The 20205-nt window shown below is 44.1% G+C and overlaps 1 protein-coding gene across 5 annotated transcripts in view; it reads right to left on the reverse strand.

The window, feature by feature from the left end:
• Positions 1 to 2945: 2945 nt before the first annotated feature.
• Fam107b (family with sequence similarity 107 member B) overlaps positions 2946 to 20205 on the reverse strand; it is a 220630-nt gene continuing 203370 nt past the window's right edge. For all 5 annotated transcript variants that reach the window (XM_059263574.1, XM_059263577.1, XM_059263578.1 and 2 more), the window contains 3 exons: positions 11013 to 11196; positions 4074 to 4224; positions 2946 to 3218 (listed from right to left, as the gene is read on the reverse strand). In XM_059263574.1, coding sequence (XP_059119557.1) covers positions 3102 to 3218; positions 4074 to 4224; positions 11013 to 11196 — 452 coding nt within the window. In that variant the 3' untranslated portion in view covers positions 2946 to 3101. The remainder of the gene's footprint in view (positions 3219 to 4073; positions 4225 to 11012; positions 11197 to 20205) is intronic.

Below are 20205 nucleotides of genomic sequence, written 5' to 3' on the forward strand. Positions count from 1 at the left end.
GTTGACTGAGCCAGACGTGGGGAGAATTGTTTCTTCAGTGTGTCCTCTGCCCCATCTGTGAGGAGCAGGCATTCATTTCCATCTCCCCAGGGAAGTCACACAGTAAGGCATAACTGTCAAGGAGGGAGATTTGAACCTCCCAACTATTCTAACCAATAGTATAATCCAATCATGTGGATAGAGTGTCCCCAATTCACTTCTTTGAGGGTAGTGTTCATGCAATTGAGTAAGAAAAAAAAAAGACAAGAAAACACAATTACTAAAAATTTTACTATTCACAAGCACTGAAAATCTGGCCCTTCCAAAAATACATCTTCCACTGTCTTACTGAGCTCCTTCAATTCTGACTATTGTGACCTGAAGGACACAGGTGCAATAATGTTGTCTACTTTATGCAAAAGCAACATTTAGAGCAACTGATATCCTCAGATGAAATTATCTCCCATGTAAGTTTCAGACTCAAAGACATATCTGATGTCAGAGAGAAGTCACCCACTGAACAATACTCCCCTCACCCCCAGGTCTACATATCCACCTTAAACAATGAGACAAACACGCTGTGTGGTCCAAGCATTGGTGGTTTTTATTAAGAATAACTTTGGTTCTAAGAATTCCACCCTCAATTCTGTAATACTTTCCATTAAAAAAACAATTATACAAGAGCAAATACAAAAAATATTAAATTATGAAAACAAATCCATTAAGGCTCCCTTTATATATATTATGTACACTCAAACAGGTCGAGATTCTCAGAGTAGAAGAATAAAGTCAACTGTTATAGCTTAGAAAGCAAAACTACTTTACTAGCAGGAGACTACAAAACACAGATCTAGTTTAAGAAAACTACAGAGTGGAAAAATGGAGCCTTTTGCTTCCCCTAAAAGTGGCTCAAAGCACAACACTGCCCAGATGTTGACAAGTCCTCGGGGTTTGGACCATACAGTGTTAGGAGCAAAGAAAGAATGATGGCATCTTAAAATGCAGGCTCCTAAAAGCCTCACTACCTATATGCTCTGGGACCCAGCAGAAGCCATCACTTCATGCTATTTACAAGTCCTCTTTTGGCCAGACCCTGTAGCACTAACCACCAAGGAAGATCACGGGTCTGAGTGCAACCAGGAAGGAAATACGTTTGTAGGTAACTTTTCCCCAGTGGTGTATGAGTCTTAGGAATGGAATCAGCCCTGTTCCTAAGGAGCTGGTGACGGCCCTCAAAAACCCTGTCAAGCAGTGGAACTGTTTCCAGGATACACATCTCAAGAGCTAACTTCCAGTTAGATAAAAAGGTATGAGCCAGTCCCAGATCTTCACTCTAACACCTGACATCATTACTCCATACACACAGAGAAAGAAGAATCAATGTGCATTGGAGACGTTTATTTCCAACAATCAGGAATGAACTTTCTTTTCTCAAGAAGAAGGGAGATGACAAAGTAGTCACCATTCCAGTCTTGAAAGGCAAACAATTTTATCTTCAGCATCTCTTATTTTATATAGATCACACTTGCTGATAAGACCTAGAATCCATTTCCGCTGTAATCAACTCTCACATTTCTCTATCTAGCAGTGAATTATCATCCATTTGCTTCTTAATCAAACTTGGATGGAACATGGGCCTGTTAACTACCAAACTGAAGTGTTCCCAGTGAAAGCTACTATCTAGTATGCTAATCAAGGATTCCAAAGCACTATATCCAGCATTCTATGCATCATGAAAGGAAATAGAAGTCTTCAGTGTAGAAATTACTGGTTAAATCATCTCTATGGAGAAGTACTAAATACAAAAAAAAAAAAACTTCCTCCCATGCCTGCAGTATAAAATATATTTTGCATGAGAACTTTCATATTATTTGTAACTTAGGTGTCTCTTTGAACAGCATGCTAGCTAGCATGAGGAAACTGAGCAGCTCTGCCCAGCACCTCAGCTTTTCCTGAGAGATGCCAACACAGTAGTCAAGACCATCCTTACCAACAGCGTCATGCTGAGAGCACGCCAAAAGAGCTGTTCTTCAGAAGAAACAAAAGGGGAAGAAACACGTGATCATTCACAAGAAATGTTTAAAGCTAAGAATCGCAGATACTCAAAATGTAAAAAGTATAGTCTCCCACTAAAGCCTCCTAGAAATGAATCTCTATTTGCATCACATACGGTATCTAATGGCCTCATGGCTCAGTCCTCATGGAGGCCCCTCTACACTGCTCTCAGGCAACTCAAAAGATCTGGCCTCTCTGTGGGACACAGAAGCTGAGTTACGCACTCTAGTTAGTCCTCCAAAGAACTAAGGAATTGCTTCATCTAAAAAGATAGTTGAGCAAGAAATGACAATTAAAACTGAACAGGAAGCCTCTGGTCATCAAAACAAGAGGAGTAGACATGATGTACCTTCTCGGAAGTGGAAAGGCAGCATGTGGCATGTTATTCTGAGAACCTGGAGAAATTAGAGTAAGTTCAGTGGGCGTTGACATGGTAAAACTTCTTATCCTTTCTGAATTTCAGTGTCAACCAAGGTAATAGGCATGGTTAAACATAAATGTGACACACTAACATCTTCCATTCTTAATTTGTAATGTGAGGGGAAATATACATTAAAGAAGAACATTCCGGGTTCTCAAAACGAAAATACAAATACTGGATGTAACAGATGAAATACATTTTGATACAATCAAAATGATCTAACAGCTAACCAAAGGATTCCACACAATTTCTTTAGTTTTTAAAGGAACAGGGCTCCGTGTCCCACTAAACTTGAAAGGGAAGAAAAGCTGAGTAACGCAACCCTCCCCCGACATTCCAGTGTCCACTCCCTGGTTCTCTTGGCTTGTTTTGTGTTTTGCTTTGTCTAAAGTCTCTAAACACAGGTCCATAATAACTTGTGTGCTGGTCAATGTCTTTCATTTGGCGAATGGGGATTGCAACCGTCAAAGACGAGTCATCTAGCATGATATGATGGTAAATCAAACCCAATCCTTTTTAATAGTCAGAATTCTCGGCGATCTGGATTCTCTTCCTCGGGACATTGGCCCAAGATGAGAGCTGCCGAGGTCCCAGCCATGCTCCTACAGCGACGGTGGGGACACACCAGGTCATAGGCAGCTTGGGCCTAGGACTCCTGGGCCTGAGCCACCTCCTGGCCTGTTCTCCTGAGATTGCCCTTCACCTTCACGAATTCCGGGGCGTTTTCTTGCTCTTCTTGTAATTTCTGCTTCTCAAGTTCAAGCTAAACGGATTTCAAAAACAAGAAAATTATTTATGTACTGGGAGGCTTTTTAAAAGAATCCCAACTTTGAGAAAAAGGTATATGTGTAACTTTAGGAATGTTCATCTGTGCAGAAGCATGAACCCAATGCTTGCTGCCACAAACCACACCAAGAAGTGACAAGAATAAAAAGAACATCCTAGGCTCAGCATCCAGTTGCTCTGGAGTCTTTCTCAGAGAAATCGCATTAAATTGGACCAACACTTTGAGTCCAGAGAGACTTCTTCAACTTTTCTGGTGCATGTACGTGCATTTGTGTGTGTGTGTGTGTGGTGTGGCGCGCATGCCTGTGTGCATGTATGTTCACAAGAGCATGTGTGTGCAGGTCTGTGAAAGGCTGAGGTTGACCTGGATAGTCTTCTTCAGTCACTAGCCACCATATTCTTTTGAGGCAGGATCTCTCAGTTGAACCCAGAGCTGGTCAACATGACTAGTCTACCTAGCTGACTTGGTCTAGGACCCCTTGTCTACTTCCAAGTCTTGGAATGACAGGCTGGCTGCCACAACACATCCACCCCACATTTACATAGATTCTGGGGATCTGAATTCAGGTCCCGGTGCTAGCCAATGCTTTAGCCCTCGAACATTCTTCCCAACCTCTCTGACTGGGGACTGGCTCTGGCCTCTAGCACCTCTTTTAGGTCCTGAACAGAACCTGAGAGTCTGCCTTGGAAAGGGTGTATGCCTTCTACTGGATTTGCTTCTTGCTTTTCCCTCAGGGTACATGCATGTACATCTGGCCTGCTGGAATTTGGCTTGCCCGGCGTCCAGCAACCTCGCATCTCAGAGCTAGATTGCTTCTCATCCCAGCCCTACCTGCTCCAACTTCTGCTGCCGCTTTAGTAGTTCTATTTCCAGGTCGGATTTCTTCTTCTGCGCTTCCTCTTTCTTCTGCTTTATTACCTGGTCTCGTTTCCTCTTCTCCATCACCTTCTGCAACTCTGGTTTATTCTGAGGGGCCAAACCCCTGCAAGAAAATAAAATAAAAAAAAAATGTTAGCTTAATGGAAGTATCTTTCAGGAGAAGAAATGTAACCGAAGGTATCAGCTGATGGACAAGGAATTAGCCAGATTGGAGTATCTACTACTAAGCCAAATGGTTCTTCAGCAGTATTCAGACACTTGCCAGCATGGAAGAGAAGCCAAAAGCCTCTTCCAAAGAGTTCATAAAGTCCATGAACTCGATAAAAACACATTAAGCACCTACTATGTGCAAGACACTTGGCTTGCAAAAAAAGGCCAGGGTGAGTGGGGAAGGCAGGCAGCAGCATGCTCATGCAGGGGGTAGATCCTCACAAGAGAGGAAAAGATGCCCAGGACATGAGCTGAGTCCACCTGAAGTCCTAAGTCGCAGCCTTTAGTCTCGTGCTGAACACAGCTTAGGCACAGGCCATTCTCGAAAAATGGCTGAGAAAATCTCCTACTTTTCATTTTCCAGATCTGAGAGGGGCTCTTGTACCTTTAAAAGGTCCCTCCAAGGCTAGACTATTCCTCAAGGACAGAGGCAGTGGAGCTCACCCCCTCCTATCTACCAGCCAGCTATCATGGAGTATCGTTGTTATGTGCTTTATGATATATACAAGAGGTCAGACTTCAGGGAAACTACACTCCTGAGAAAGAAACTAAGTGGCCATTTCTTCAAATGGGGAAAACCAAAGCGCAAACAGATCATCCCCTGATGAAATGCTTGGGGCAAGCTAACAGTAAGACCCCATCAACATGTTCTCAAGTGCATGCCAGCTGATCCACCTTCTCTTTCCTTTAGGATTTACTCACCAGCCCCAGCTCTCTAAGATTCTAGATGAACCTGCCTACCTCTTCCTTATGTCTTCCTTATTTACTCCACTGACCCATAAATAATCTCTACTTGATATTAAAATGTATTATGTACATTTCAAATAAAAGTGCAACACCAGAGCAGGAAAAGCACTCTGCATCAGAGGCAGAGCAGATGTGTGCTAGCGCGTGTACACACTCATGCTCTGCTCACACACACATGACTGCATAGTGATCAACTTTTCCACACAGCACACTTAACCCAAGGTACACAGGGGGCCTACACCCTCCCGCTGCTGCCTACCTGGCCTGGCTGCTGACTGCTGGTCGCCCTGTGGGGACCATGGTCTCTACAGATTCTGTCAACTTATACTGATTAATCAACTGGTATTTTGCTGAACACCTTTTAAAGAATGACTTCCAAAATGTTGCTCTAGTTATAAAAAAAAAATCAACAACATATGAAACTCATATGACTTTAATTTTCTGAGTAAATGTTCCATTTCCTTGACACTTTGTGTGCAGTTTTGTTCCTGTTCATTCTTGGCAATTGTGAAATAAACCATAAAACCATAAAAGTAATCTCCCTCCTTTCATTAGAACCTACAGCAATTTTCTTCTACCAACCACCTGCTAGTGAAAATAGAAGAGGTACGTGTGTCATTTTCACAGTGCGTCCTTCATTACCAGAGGTGGAATTTGCTAAATCCTCATTCTCTAAACACAGCCACACAAGACACGATAAACCACTCTATATTTCACACTTCCTAGAAAATTACACACACACACACACACACACACACACACACACGATACACACACACACACACACACACGATACACACACACACACATGCACACGATACACACACACACACACACACACGATACACACACACACACACACACGATACACACACACACACACACACACACACGATACACACACACACACACACACACACACACACACACACACGATTCTGGCATCTCTCCTACCTAGATTTTTTTTTTTTAATCACAATAAAAATTTCAAAGTTGTTTAGAGAATGAGGATTTAGCAAATTCCACCTCTGGTAATGAAGGACGCACTGTGAAAATGACACACGTACCTCTTCTATTTTCACTAGCAGGTGGTTGGTAGAAGAAAATTGCTGTAGGTTCTAATGAAAGGAGGGAGATTACTTTTATGGTTTTATGGTTTATTTCACAATTGCCAAGAATGAACAGGAACAAAACTGCACACAAAGTGCCAAGGGAATTAAATCTTTAATCAGATAATTAAAGTCCGTCTGAGTTCCAAGTATCACTGACCAGGTGGGCGTGATAGCTCACCATAATCTCAGCACTCAGAAGGTTAGGGCAGGAGACTAGCCTGGGTTACAGAGTAAAATGCTGTCTCAAAAAAATCCAAAAGTATCTTTAAGGAATAATGATTTAAGACTTCCTCAGTTTTGTGAATATATAAGGTCTCAATATGAAACTGTAGACGAAATTAAATTTTAGGATTAAACATTTAGTTATATGAATAATTTAAATTTCAGACATCTCCCTATATTTCACTGGAAAAATTAACTTCAATTATTTAGAATTGCTGAGCAAACTCTGATGTCTGACTCATTAAGCTGATATCCATTGCAACACAAGAATTACTTTAACTATGTTAAGTATTCATTTTCTGCTCAAAGATTTTACAGAATGGAGATGGTAAGATAAAATATTCAGCAATAGAAAATATTGGAAAAATGGTCCTTCTGTGATAATAGTCAAGAAGTCATACATACTTAAATTCTACTCCAGTGCATCATTTAACTTTCTGCGTTGATGAGAAAATGAAGAACTGTCTGTAGGCTTGTTAAATCTCCAGAACAGACTGCAGACTTGATGTCCCAAGACAGGAATGAGCCTTTCCAAAGTTTGAAAATAAACCCTTCATCCCTTGAAAGGAAATGGTGGGTTCTCCTCATAAACTCTAAGATCTCCATTAACAAGTACGTCCAGGGCTGGAGAGATGGCTCAGAGGTTAAGAGCACTGACTGCTCTTCCAGAGGTCCTGAGTTCAATTCCCAGCAACCACATGGTGGCTCACCACCATCTGAAATGAGATCTGGTGCCCTCTTCTGGCATGCAGTCATATATGCTGTATACATAGTAAATAAATAAATCTTTAAAACAAAAAAACAAGTATGTCCAACCCAGTCACGACTGACCAGTGATCAAGTCTGCCTAAGACCAAGCAATTCCCACAGGGCAACCTATGACTATTACAGTGAACAGAGCTAATTGTTCAATTATATGCAGGTGTGTGTATGTGTGTTCTCAAGCTCACGTGCATGTGGATAAGCGCATGTGAGGTCAAGTGCCCAAGGAGAACTGAGGTACAAGATCTCCTGGAGCTGGAATTACAAACAGTTGTGCACCGCCTGACAGGAGAGCAGAGATCCAAACATAGGTCCTCTGGAAGAGCAGCAAGGGCTCCCGACTGCCACATCTCCAGCCCCAAGAACAGGCAATTTGTAAAATTCAGATTAGTATTTTATACCAAAAGGTCATGCAATATATATCAATTCTCATAGAATTAAAAGTTGAATGCATATCCCAAACTCTCTCCCCTTTAAGCAAACTGCAGAGGCATCATTTACATTGTATACTTGTGGTAAGCATTGTAGCTTGAATCTGAAATCCCCAACCCACTCGGAGGATTGGGTTAAATCCTATGCTTATTTCATTCCTACTATGTGATGTTGAGATTAGAAAATTTCAAATGCTGATTATGAAGATATTGAGCAAGCTTTTGCATCAATGGATACTGAGAAGGGAGATTAAATGACAGTGATGTCCTCTGTAAGTACATAATATAATTGTAACAGTTTAAGCCATCAAGCTTATGATACTTTATTACCAAGGCAACAAACTAATACATATAAATTACTTTAATTTTAATCTAAAAAGGGGGATTGAGAGGCTTTAAAAACTTTTTATTACATATACTTGTTTTTTTGAGTATGTGCGCATATGCCCATGTGTGTGTGTGTGTGTGTGTGTGTGTGTGTGTGTGTGTGTGTGTTCACACACATACCACAGTATGCATGTGGAGGTCAAAGAACAACTTGCTGGACTCACCTTTCTCCTACTATGTGTGTGTATCAAGGACTAAACGTGGGTCATCAGGCTTGGCAGCAAGCACCTTTACTTCAAGCCAGCTCACTGACCCTGTGAGGCATTTTTAAGGCACTACTCCACCCCAAGGACAGCCTCCCTACCAGAGCTGCTGACACCTGCCCCGGGAGTTCTTTGTAAGCATCTCTCTCCTTCTAGGTCATGGGATAGTGACTTCGTTGGTTTTGGCACCAGCCCAAGTGATGGTGCTGCCAGTCGGGTGGTAATGGTCCTGAACACAAGTCTGGACATTTTTCCTAAATGCTTAGCTCCTGCCTGCCTTGATACACAACACAAAAGAGAAATCATGGATTGGGTCTTTGGTCTTCACATGGCCAGAGAAAACCAGGTCCAGCGATATCTAAAACAGATCACAGGATCTGAAGCAACCCTGCCTGGAAAAGGATGCCTGCACTTTGCTGGGGAAATGGTCTGCTGAGTGGACTCCAAACTGAGGGGCTGCTTTCTGTAGGCCCCTGTTCTTCCCACTGTTCTGCTCTTGGGCCTCCATCCATTCCAAAAACTGGTTGGGGAGGAGCTACCCTGTTAAACTCTAAGAAGCATTTTAGCTGAAAAGTTAATGAAATTTGTGAAAAAGAAGAATATAGCAAAAGTCAATCCTAATTTTTAATTTTAATGTATATTCAATTTTCTAGATTACAGGCTACAAACTACTCTGCCGAAATATTGTTAGCAGCCTGGGTCATATTGATGCCAAACACAGGACTTAGAACAACCAGAAACCTCTCTCCCCTCTTAAACATTATTCTTTATTGATTCTTTGGGGATTTTACACCATGTACCCCAATCAAGCTCACCTCCCAGTCCCTCCATATCACCCCTCATCCTTGCAGCATGCTCCTCCCAAAATAATTAAAAACAAACAAGCAAACAAACCATCTCCCTCCTCTGTTTTTCCAACACCTCTTCACTCATCCTAGTGGCACTGGGAGCTGCATTGTGTCACACAGTATACCCTTTTGTCCACTCAGCCCCACCCACAAAATGTTCATTGCAATGACTCATTGGTCTGGTTCAAGTCCCCGGCACAACATCATCACTGGACCTTCACCGAAACTCCTCTCAGATATCCTGCACCTATCATTCCGCAGGACCAGTCCCTTCATGTGCTCCAGCAGGTCCTAGATGAGGTAGATGTCAGGGTAGACCAACCCAAGGCCCAGGATGTGGGTCTGGGTGTAGCTGAGCTGGTCAGTCTGGGCCATTGGAACCACCTCCCCAGGTGAGGGGCAGAGCCAGCTCTCCTAGGCCCAGGCTATCAGGGCCAACTCTCTCATGCCCATGGTAAGGGGTCATCTCCCCCGAGTGGCAGGGGCAGCTCTCCAATGGAGGACAGGGCCAGTTCTTCCGCTGCAGTGTCTAAGAGGGGCAAGATCAGCTGTCCTAGGGCCAGTGATGGGCAGGGTGGCTAAGCACGGCCCTCGGATTTCAACATCCATGGTTCCTATGATTGTAATAACACAGGCCATGGACATCATCACAGACCCCAGCTGCCCCAGGAACACAGACTCAAGACAAGGCCCTTGGCAGCAGCTCAGGCCTGGACATAACCACGACCCCGGTGGCAGCACAAGCCAACCAGATCAGTGTGGCCCCAGCCACAGCAAGACCCTAGGACACCAACATGGTCTCAGGGCATAGATTCACAGCTGTTTATAGAAATTAAGACAATACTATAAATTAGAAAAAAAAAGTGAGCAAATGAGAGGAATCAGGAAATTAATACAAATCAAACATGAGAGACTTGACCTTTGCATAGCTACACATTTTAATCCCCTAAATTAGCCCATGTTTAACTTGCTTTGAGCACCTTTCTTTGGAGTCAGTTGTAGATCTTTTCATGGAGGCTTGGCAAAGAGTGTTAGGGGATGAGTAACCTACAATCTCACAAATCTGAAAACAATTCTATGTAAAGCCTACTCATTCTTCAATAAAGTGATCCTGCATCGTTAACTGTCTCTATGCACTGGGCTGTTCTAACATCACTTAAAAAGCAGAGGACTGCAGCAGGAAAGATGACTCAGTGAGTAGAATGATTGCTGTGTAGGCATAAGTACTTGAGTTTGAATTCCCCAGAACTCACAATTTAAAAAAAAAAAAAAAAAAGAAAAGAAAAGAAAAGAAAATCCTAGCCACAGTAGCAAGTGCCTGTAATCCCAGGACTAGGGTGTGGAGACAGAGGGTCCCGAGAGCTTGCTGGCCAGCCAGTCTGGTCAACCAGGAAGCTCCGAATTGAGTGAGACACCCTGTTTAAAACGAAAAAAGGTGTGACAGCCCCAATGTCAACCTCACCTCGACACATGCCTTCCCGCACAATATACATAACATGCAATAATAAGTTAACAGATTGCAGGGCCCTAAGCCCAGAAATAAATAGGAGTGTTCCTTGAAATATGCATACATAGCTGGGCAGTGGTGGCACACCTGTGGGTGCCTTTAGTCCCAGCACTCAGGAGGCAGAGGCAGGCAGATCTCTGTGAGTTTGAGGCCAGCCTGGGCTACAGAGTGAATTCCAGGACAGGCTACAAAGCTACACAGAGAAACCCTGTCTCAAAAAAACCAAAAGAAAAAAATTATGCATACATTTGGAAAGAGACAGTGTAAAACCCTGCCAGTGGCAGCCACACCTGCAGGAGCTTCATGGAGAGACAGCCTGGCTCTGGGATGCTCATTAAAAGGATACAGTCAATATGGCGGACAAGCAAAAATTCCCTTGAAGCCTTTGTAAAGACAATTAAAACAAAACCTGGTTACCTTAAAAATTCCTGAAGGAAAACAGCACTCAAGAAACTGCCATACCTTTTTTGATTCATAAGGAGCTCTCTGTGGAGGTCTTGATGGTTTCGGGATGTTTTGACAGGGTTGATTAGCTTCTGGGGCTTAATTAGTTCAGGATTGTCATCTTCTATGTAGTCTGGCTCGGCCATGATGTTTTTAGGAATGAGACAGGAGTCTTTGGAATCAGTATCCTCAAGTGGGCTATCTGAAACACAAAGAGAAGGTACATTTATTTGCAGGCTTTTCTGTCAACACTTCCTTTACTGATGCTGAGGCCCTAAGAGCTGTGCCTGGACTGTCACACTAGGGCATGCTGTCCTCCGGTGTCTACTTCAAGGACATCATCAATTAATCCTCTAAGGATTAGAAAGTAACAGGGCAAAACAAGTGCCCCCGGTCTCACTCCTGTCCATGCCAATCAACCCGAGTTCCAGTCACATAGGACACTTCCTGCCACCACATCTCAAAGGCAAGCTCACAAGAAACACTTGGGTACCATCTCTTTCCTCAACCTCAGCAAATGAATCCGCACTACCCGAGACTGCATGGAGACAAAACTTCCAGCACTCACAAGGATAACAGGCAGCCTGTCCCCTTCCATCCACTCATCTATTCTCAGGGCTAGAACTGAGAGAGAGCGAAGGAAGGAAAGGTAGGTGACCTTGCAGCAAGATCCCTTTGGGGACATCTAGAGAATGTCTCCGGAATATAGCAGAACAGCATGCTGACATACTTGGCCTGGGACTTCCTCCCTGGCTCTCTCCAGGTCTTTCTGGAACTGTCTACTCTATGACTCCCATGTCTGCACCCCTTCATGGAGAGACTCCCCCAGAGAGCCAGCCATCTGTCTCCTTTCTTAGGACCTGTAACTAACTAGGCTGTGTGCAACACGTAGTAGACGCCTATGAATGTGACTACTATTTCATGACAGAGGAAAAATCCCACTGGGGGCTGGAGCAAGAGCACCAGGATTGACTGCATGGCAGAAGCCAGGCATGGGCTGGTGCTAGTGAATGACTGCCATGCATGCCAAGATGCATTCCTTGGTGCTGACCCCATCCCTGCTCCCTGCCCTCAGAACAAACCAGAGGAATACTTCTTAATAATTAACAGGAGGTTTGAACTTGCCTGTCCCAGTTCAGTGACTTTGAGTTTCAACCTCAAAATCAGTTAAGGGCCTGACTACAAAGGAGTATTCCAACCTTCCCTTCTCTGGAAAGTCCACAGTTATGACTACGAACTCTGTTTACTTCCTCACTTACTAGATGGGTCAGAGAACAGGGGAATGTGTGGGAGGAAGAGCCACACCTAAATGGTTCATATCCAGCACTGCCACCTTCCTGATACAAACACCACAACACACATCTGGACACAGGGTAATGTAGGTTTCTGTCCATTCTCTGCAAGGGCAAGGACCACCTCTCCTCCAGTTCTAATCCCGGCCCCTCCAGATATGTGGAAGATGTTGAATGAACATTGAATATATGAGATCTGCACAGAGAAGAGTGAGAAGAGTTCCTCCATGAACAAGCTCTTAGGCCAGTGCCAGCTTCTCCCTCTGCTTCTGCCCATGGAAGCCACGCACCACAGATGGTGAAGGGAGGAGTGGGGCTAAGCGGAGATGGAGGAGGACAGAGAGCAGGGCCTCTGCCGTAAACTCCAGCGTAGACACTGGGGAAGAGCAAACATGTGTGCAGCAACAATCAAAGCAGGAGTCTGAGATTCAGAGTTATCAGTGATGACTCCCTGAACTGTCACCAAATGGTGCTGGATACCTAGCATAGAAGCCAAAACGAGGCAAAGTGACAACCAGCAACTACCAGCACCTTAGGAATAGCATGTGCAGGTGCAGGGCCACATCTGTTCCAGCATCAACCCTAGAAATGAAAGACTCAGATTTTCAACAATCAGAGAAACAGAACTTACTATCAGGCTGGTGGCGTAAGGCTAAAAGCAAACTGCAAGTCCACTGCTCTCAAAACCTAGGTTTGCCAAACTGCAACACGTTTGTCTACAGCAACTGCTGTAAAAAGATTCAAAATTAACATGAAAATAAACATACTAGACACCCAAAGAATAAGTCAACCAAAAATTTCAACTGTAGCTGCATCATTTTAAATATTGGAGGTAACACTGCATGTAATATTAAGGCTCAAAGCTACCAAATGAGGAAAACATAAAATAGAACCCACACATCCCCTAGACGCTGGCAATATCGATATTTCAACTGAGAAGCCCTGCAATCATAACCAAGAAGAGAAATTCAAACCTTGTATGTAGGGAGTAAGGGAGCCCATCATAACCAGGCTGACTTCAACACTGCTGCTCCCGGGCAAAACGTGACCCTTTGCTTGAAATCTCAAATGCACAAGGCACAGTTCTACATTCCTGAGCGTCTAAAAGAGCCCAGAGAAGATTCATTCTAGTTAATCAGTAGACAAAGCAGGCCACCTGCTTCCATAAAAGGACCTGCTTCTCTACTCCAAGCCATGACATCCATTCAACACATTCAACACAGGAGTGACTCCACAGGTCAAAGTTACAGAGGGAGGGAGGGTTGGGAGCATATTGAAAGCAGATAAGGAAAGAATAGGGTGGCCCTCAACTCCAGGTGAGAGGAGACTCAGGCCAGGATGCTGTAGCACAAGTAGGTGGCCAGCGCAAGTGTCTATGACTTCTCTTTTAGACTTCAGCTTCTTGGAAGGCCTCCTCCCTGACAGTAACAGTGGGTGAGATGTTAAGTGGGGTCTCCTACTAGACAGACAAGACCCTGGGGCGGTGGAGCTCCATGAGTTCTTCTCAAACCGGAGCAAATATTGTCTTTAATTTTCTCTGACTTGGAGCAGCGGAGTGGGCATAGGAGCCCTACGCCCCAAGTACCATGTGTAGACTCTGAGCCTTCTGTGGCCCAGGCAGTAGGCATGTGCAATGCTCCTCCTCCTGCAAACTGCTGTAAAGGGACTTCGAAAAGGGGGTGAACTGGCCTGATGCAGCTTCTCCCAGTACCCTCATGGCTGTCCCACAGGGTGGCTGGTGCAGAAGCTGGGGACTAGATAGGGTCCCTTGGCTTTCCGCCTGGATCCACAACAAGGGCCAAGGCGCAGCCATCTCTATGACTTTCCTACCTGCCTCTTTCCTCTGTCAGCCATCCTGTTCACAGTTCCCCACGCCCGACAACAGAATTCTGACCCTATGGCAGGCAATGTGTCTGTCTCACAGGCCCGTGCTCTGACTGAACCGGTATAAACACTATAGACTGTGTCACTCTCCTTGGTCTCCTCCTGGTACTCTTCCTGTACCAGGAGGCCTTGGCCATTTCTGCTCCCTCTAGCAGGCACGATGGTCCTTTTCTATTCCATCCACCGGGCCTCATACCAAGCCAAATCTTACTCATCCTCTCAGATGCAGATACATGTCAAGTCTTCCAGGAAGCTTTTCCTAATTTCCTGACTGTAATTAAACTCTGGCCTCCAACAACTATGGAATTATTTTTCCTCCCTCTTTCTAGTATGCACCAATTGTGTGTTTCAGAAATGTCTACATGTAACTTTTTATCCCATATTGCAAAGACTATAGCTCTTCACACTCTTCAGCCACCTTGAATTTGTTCTATGGATAGGATTTAAAAGAAGTGACCAAGTCAGGGTAAGCTACCAGTAGAGGGAGCCCATGAGCTGTTTGACTTCCTTGGCCTCTTGGAACTGTGCTCAAAGTAGGGTGGGAGGCCAGGTGGGGGTTTTCACTGGGCATCCAGCAACCAAGAAGGCTGAGAGTAAAGATCCGATAGAAAAGTCTAGAAGTAAAGGGGGTACTTTATATGAAGTATCTCTTCTAGAAATTAACACAAGATAGTCTCATCATACTGATGCCAGCTGCCAGTAGTAACTGGACCATGGCGTCTGTTTTTTTATGTTGTTGTTACTGCTCTATCTATCAAATATCAAGTCAAGGAAAGAAAAATCAGTGCTGGCTCAACTAAGGAGAAATACCATGGCTTGAGCTCTTAGACGAGGCTTAATTTCCTTGACTTCAATTGCCTGTCTTCGAAAATGAACGAAATAATGTGAAAGTAACCTGTTATTACCTAAACACCCTCTTTAATCTCTGCCATGAATAAATAGGAGCTATTACTAGCCAAGCTATAGCCAACACCATTATCTATTTTATCCAGAGGTGTAACTCATTTCTTTTGGTCATATTTTCTTCCAAACCATGAATTCAAATTAATAATGCAGTTTTCCTCACTGATAACATTCAGTGAGTATGTGTGGATATATATACCTTTGAGTGTACGTGCATGACATTTGTGTGTAGAGGACAGAGGACAATCTCAGAGGTCATTCCTCGGGAGCTCTTCACCTTGTCTGGATACAGGGTCTCTCACCTGGGACTCACCAATCAGGCTAGGCTGGCTAAGCCTGGTAATAATGATACCAGGGTTTGCCCTGTCTGCCTCCCCACTGCCGAGGTTACTTATGCACACCACTACACCCGACATTTTATAAGTGTGCTTGGGATCACACTCAGGTTCTCGTGCTTGACAATAAGCATTTTTAACTATCAAGTGCTTTCCCCAGCCTGACATTCAGTAGCTCTAAGACCACCACGCTACAAGCACAAAACCCTCTGGCAAGTGTTAAAAGGTCTGCCTATCACACTACTGGGGTACTACACTGCGGCCTGATGACTCCAGACAGTGTCTTTCCGAGTTAAATAATGATTCCCACTAAAAACCTTCCTCATGGAGCTAAGAGAACAAACACTTATTGTGGCTGTCACTATCAGGTCATTCTGGTTCCATCTTTGCACATCTGTACACAAAACATAAAATGCGTGATTGAAAATTAGAATTTACAGATTACGGCAATTTTCTTTTGCCTAAATATAAAAAAAATTGATTCTATCTGGAAGCCTTAAGACTCGAATCTTGGTTAAAGAGTTACCTGTTTTGTGGCAATGCATATACCAGATGCATGCTCACATACAGCAGGGCACACCAGAGCCAATCATCACCAAGCAAGTGAACTTTTGAACTGCAACAGCTACTCCCGGAATGCTAAAAGGATCCAGAGGCATTCTTTCCGAGAATCTATTCCCCAAACTGGCCCTAGAAGATTCTGGCAAACGCTAGCAACTCTGAGAAATCCAAGATGCTTAAGCCTGTAGACTGGCAAACTTAGGCTTGGATCAGCCTGAAAACCAGAAGGTGCTTCTTGGATCCACAGCAGTCTCCTCCCTCTGCCCCCAGATTCCCAGACAGACAGGAAAATGAGTTAGTGGCACTGGCCTCATCTGCCAATGTCTTGAACAGCCTGGCCTTAAGGTGAACCTAAAAACTCAGTGTGGGACCAGGAGCCATCATCTGATACCCAAAGGCATTTGACAAATGCTTGGAGGACCTTTGGACACAAACTTGCTATGAGAATACTTGGGGAAAGACACCCCTCTGGGATTATCTTCGTAAACACAATAGTGTTACTTTTTCATATTCTGCCAAGCTCTACTACTGTTAGAGGAGACCCTAGCATTCCCAAGTGGCTCATTTAAAACAATGATGAAATCTTAACCAATTTGCTCCCAATATGCTGCTGTCCGAACACCACACAATGACGTTCTTGGGAAAATGTCCAAACTCATTTTCTCATCAGTTTTTTTCACCCCCTCCCCCCAATGTATTTTTAAAGAAGCACATACTTTATATTTAGACTATGGGAAAAGCGGAAGGAGCAATGAAGAAAGGCAAGAGACACCCAGAAGTCAGAGCCGTGATATATGATACCAGGTGGTGATGGTACAAAAAACCCCTGGGGTACAACTATATGTTCATAAGAGTCAAACAACTCCTTGTTATTTGGTATCAAGACGATATTATCTTAGGAGTGGCTGGTGGAGGGGAGACATCAGGCAGGGAGGGGGATGCTGGGGTATGATGTTTCATGTGCTAATACCAACTTTGGTTACACATGATGTTCACTCTGAAGATTCATCGGATGGCACTTTCTGGTGCATGCCCTTCTCTGTAGGCACAATAAACACATCTCAACAATAGCTGTTAAGACTATCAACTAAAAATCACCTTGTTGTTTCAATGCTATAAGCACTTGGCCTTGCCAACAGCAGAGTATCTGAGAGAAGTTTTGGTGAGGGTGCAGTATTGATGGTGTAGCAGAAGCCAGAGGCCTTGAACCAGACCAACAATTCATTACAATGAACACTTGCAAGTAAGGCAGTTTGGGCAAACGGGTGCACTGCGTGACACAACACAGCTCCCAAGGCCACTAAGGCAAACGAGTATGTGATGGAGAGGTGGGAAAGATGGAGGAGCCAAACGGTTTTTTGGGTTATTTTATTTTATGGGGGGAGGCTACAAGGGTGAAGGATGGACACAAAATGACCGGGAAATGAATAGGATTGGGGTGCGTGATGTGAAATTCAGGAAGAATCAATAAAAAAATTATGAAAAAAAAAAAAGAATTTGACCTTGCATCTCATTAGACATTTAGGTATAGTAATCCTATGTCTAACCTTAACAGCATAAAATAGAGACATGTTAATACCACAATGCATTTTGGGACACTTTTATTCTGCCTCTAGCCCAATAGCTGTCTGCTTTACCCATTTTGCATAAGGTTCCATTGACTATTACACAACACAGGCATAAGAAGTCCATCAATGTATGCAGACAGTGGTAAAGAGCTGGCTTGAGAACAGCAGTCCTGCATAGGCCCTTGCTTAGGTCATTCAGCAGTTACGTGATTTTGTTTAAATGGCTAACCCTGCATCTCGGCTTCCTTAACTGAAAATCAGAGCTAACATCCCAACAGCTGTGGACTACTCTAAGCATGAGAAATAGGGATGTGGAACTCATCTACCACCCAACAGTGCTCATCCATACGCCAACACACTAGTTCAACAATCAAACTCCCCATTAATGGAAGCGCTAGAAAAATAGATGATGAGAGTATCCTGCAAGTCTGATGTAGAAACAGAAAGTTAATACTGATGAACCCAATCTTGGCCTCTGTTCATTTTTTTTTTTTTTTTCCAATCTTGACCCAGAAGGGTGAAAGACGGGACAGAAAGGGAGAAAGTGGAGAGAAAAAGAAAATCCCTGATAGGCCAGGCACTGGATGGATCCCATGCCTGCCATGGCCTGGGAAACCCCGAGAATTCCCCCAATCTCCTTGATTCAGTCTGATCTCTAACACTGAGTAGTCTTCCCTCTCCTTAGGATTTTTATTAATCTGCTGCACATAAGTAAACATCCTGAGCACAGGCCAATGACATAAATATGAAAGGTCTTACAGGAAAACAAGTGCACTCAGGACAGGTTTGCAATTTATCTAATCTCCCACAAATCTTACGGAACATGAATTAACCACCAGTTAGTGGAACTCCAAAAAAACCAAAACAGAAACAAGGGAGAGCCTCACAGAGGCATTGTTTGTATAATATTCAAGGAAACCCTCTGCAAAGGACACAAGCAGATAAGCAATGAGCTGTCAGCTACTGTAATAGTTTACACATCTACATTCCACATCACTGACATCAGACAAAGCTTACTAGGCCTGTGTGTTTAATATGGAGTTCTGGGGTCACTGTGGATTTACACTACCATTTAACCACAAGTTATTCAAGTATATACAGTGGCTACAGGGTGGAAGCAGAGGCTCAGAGAGATAGTGGGTCAGTGTGGTACCCAGACCCACTGTGGGATTCATCAGAAGATACCGATGCTGCCAATCAGTAAGCAAAAGTGTGGGTTGCTTCCCGTGAACACTAGCAGGGAAAATAACTGTATGCCTTCTGCCTTCTAGGCACTCAACATGCAACACTGCCCAAAACAGGCCCTGTCTAAAGTTGACCAATTACGTGAGCAAAGCCAAAGTAAAAGATGGCAATTCCTGACCAAGCCAGTTTTGATAAGAAGTTGGATATTCCAACAACTTTAGAAAAGTCTGAAGACAAAATGCAAAGAGACGATGAAAAGAAAAAGATAGCAGTGTTGGGTTGGGGTGTGGCTCAGAGACAGGGAGCTTGCCTAAAGAAGCTTTTGGGACCACAGGCAGAACCACACAAGAATAAATACATAAAATCTACGCACACGCCAGGCTATGAGATGGCAGAGTTTAGCATGCCCTCCGAGACTATAATATTACTCTGATTCTTTGAGTGGGCATGACAGTGGGAAAAAATGTTCTTTGGCCTGAGGGGACAGTAGCACACCTATGCAAGTGTGTGTGAGGTGACCAGACAGCCAGTTGGCGTGCAGAGGTGGAAACACACAGCACAGTAGGATGAAGACAGCATGTAGTGGTATTTGCTCCGCCCGTGACCTTGGGCTATATGGCCCAAAGGAGATGTGCTTGCCATAGTATGTGATCTCTTAAAAGAAAAGGGAGAGGGGTCACCAGGTCCCTGCTTCCTGCTTCCTGCTTCCTGCTTCCTGGTGTGATCGAACTGCCAGGTGGATTTGCTCCCGGTCCGATGAGAGGACGACTTCATCTGTCTACTCTGTTCTGTATTCATGAATGTATTTCCTCAATTTATCCTAATAAATTTCCCTAATATTCCTTAAGCAGACCCACGTGGATTTCTCGCATTAATAGCATGCCAGAGCCAAATACCCACAGCCACTTAGTACAAACTGAGGCTCCAAAGCACAGACTGGGTTATCAACCCCAGGAATCCGTTAGGGATTAGGCCAGCAAATGGCTGAGTCTGAGGACTCCAGAGAAATATCACCCAGTAAGCATCCACCTTCCCAACTGTCCTCTGAGGGCCGGTTGTGCCCCTTGGCCAATCAGATGTTCTTTCAGATGAAATGTACTGTGGAATGTGATCCACAAGGCAGCCAAAGACAGGAAATGGATCACTACAGACAACAAATGCTGTTCTTCCTCCACTCAGTACCTTTGTACAAGTCCGAGTCCCCGCTCCCATCCTTGCCATTATCAAGCCTGTGGCTTCCCTATGGTAGCTTTCTCCTCAGCGTGTCTTCCAATATGAAGCTGTTGTCCATCTGCTGCACTTGAAAGCCAGTCTTTGGGGGTCTGCACCAAAGCTTTTTTCTTGCTTCATGGCCTTCAGTGACAATGGTGCCCAAGAACACGAATAGAGCCTTAGACCCCACCCCCACACTTGCATCTGAAGACACTGCAAACTCTCCCTTCAGCTACAATGTGAGCCATTTCTAAGGTAAGCCTGAGCGCCA

The sequence above is a fragment of the Peromyscus eremicus genome, chromosome 5, assembly GCF_949786415.1.
Source record: "Peromyscus eremicus chromosome 5, PerEre_H2_v1, whole genome shotgun sequence".
In the NCBI taxonomy this organism is placed as follows: Eukaryota; Metazoa; Chordata; class Mammalia; order Rodentia; family Cricetidae; genus Peromyscus; species Peromyscus eremicus.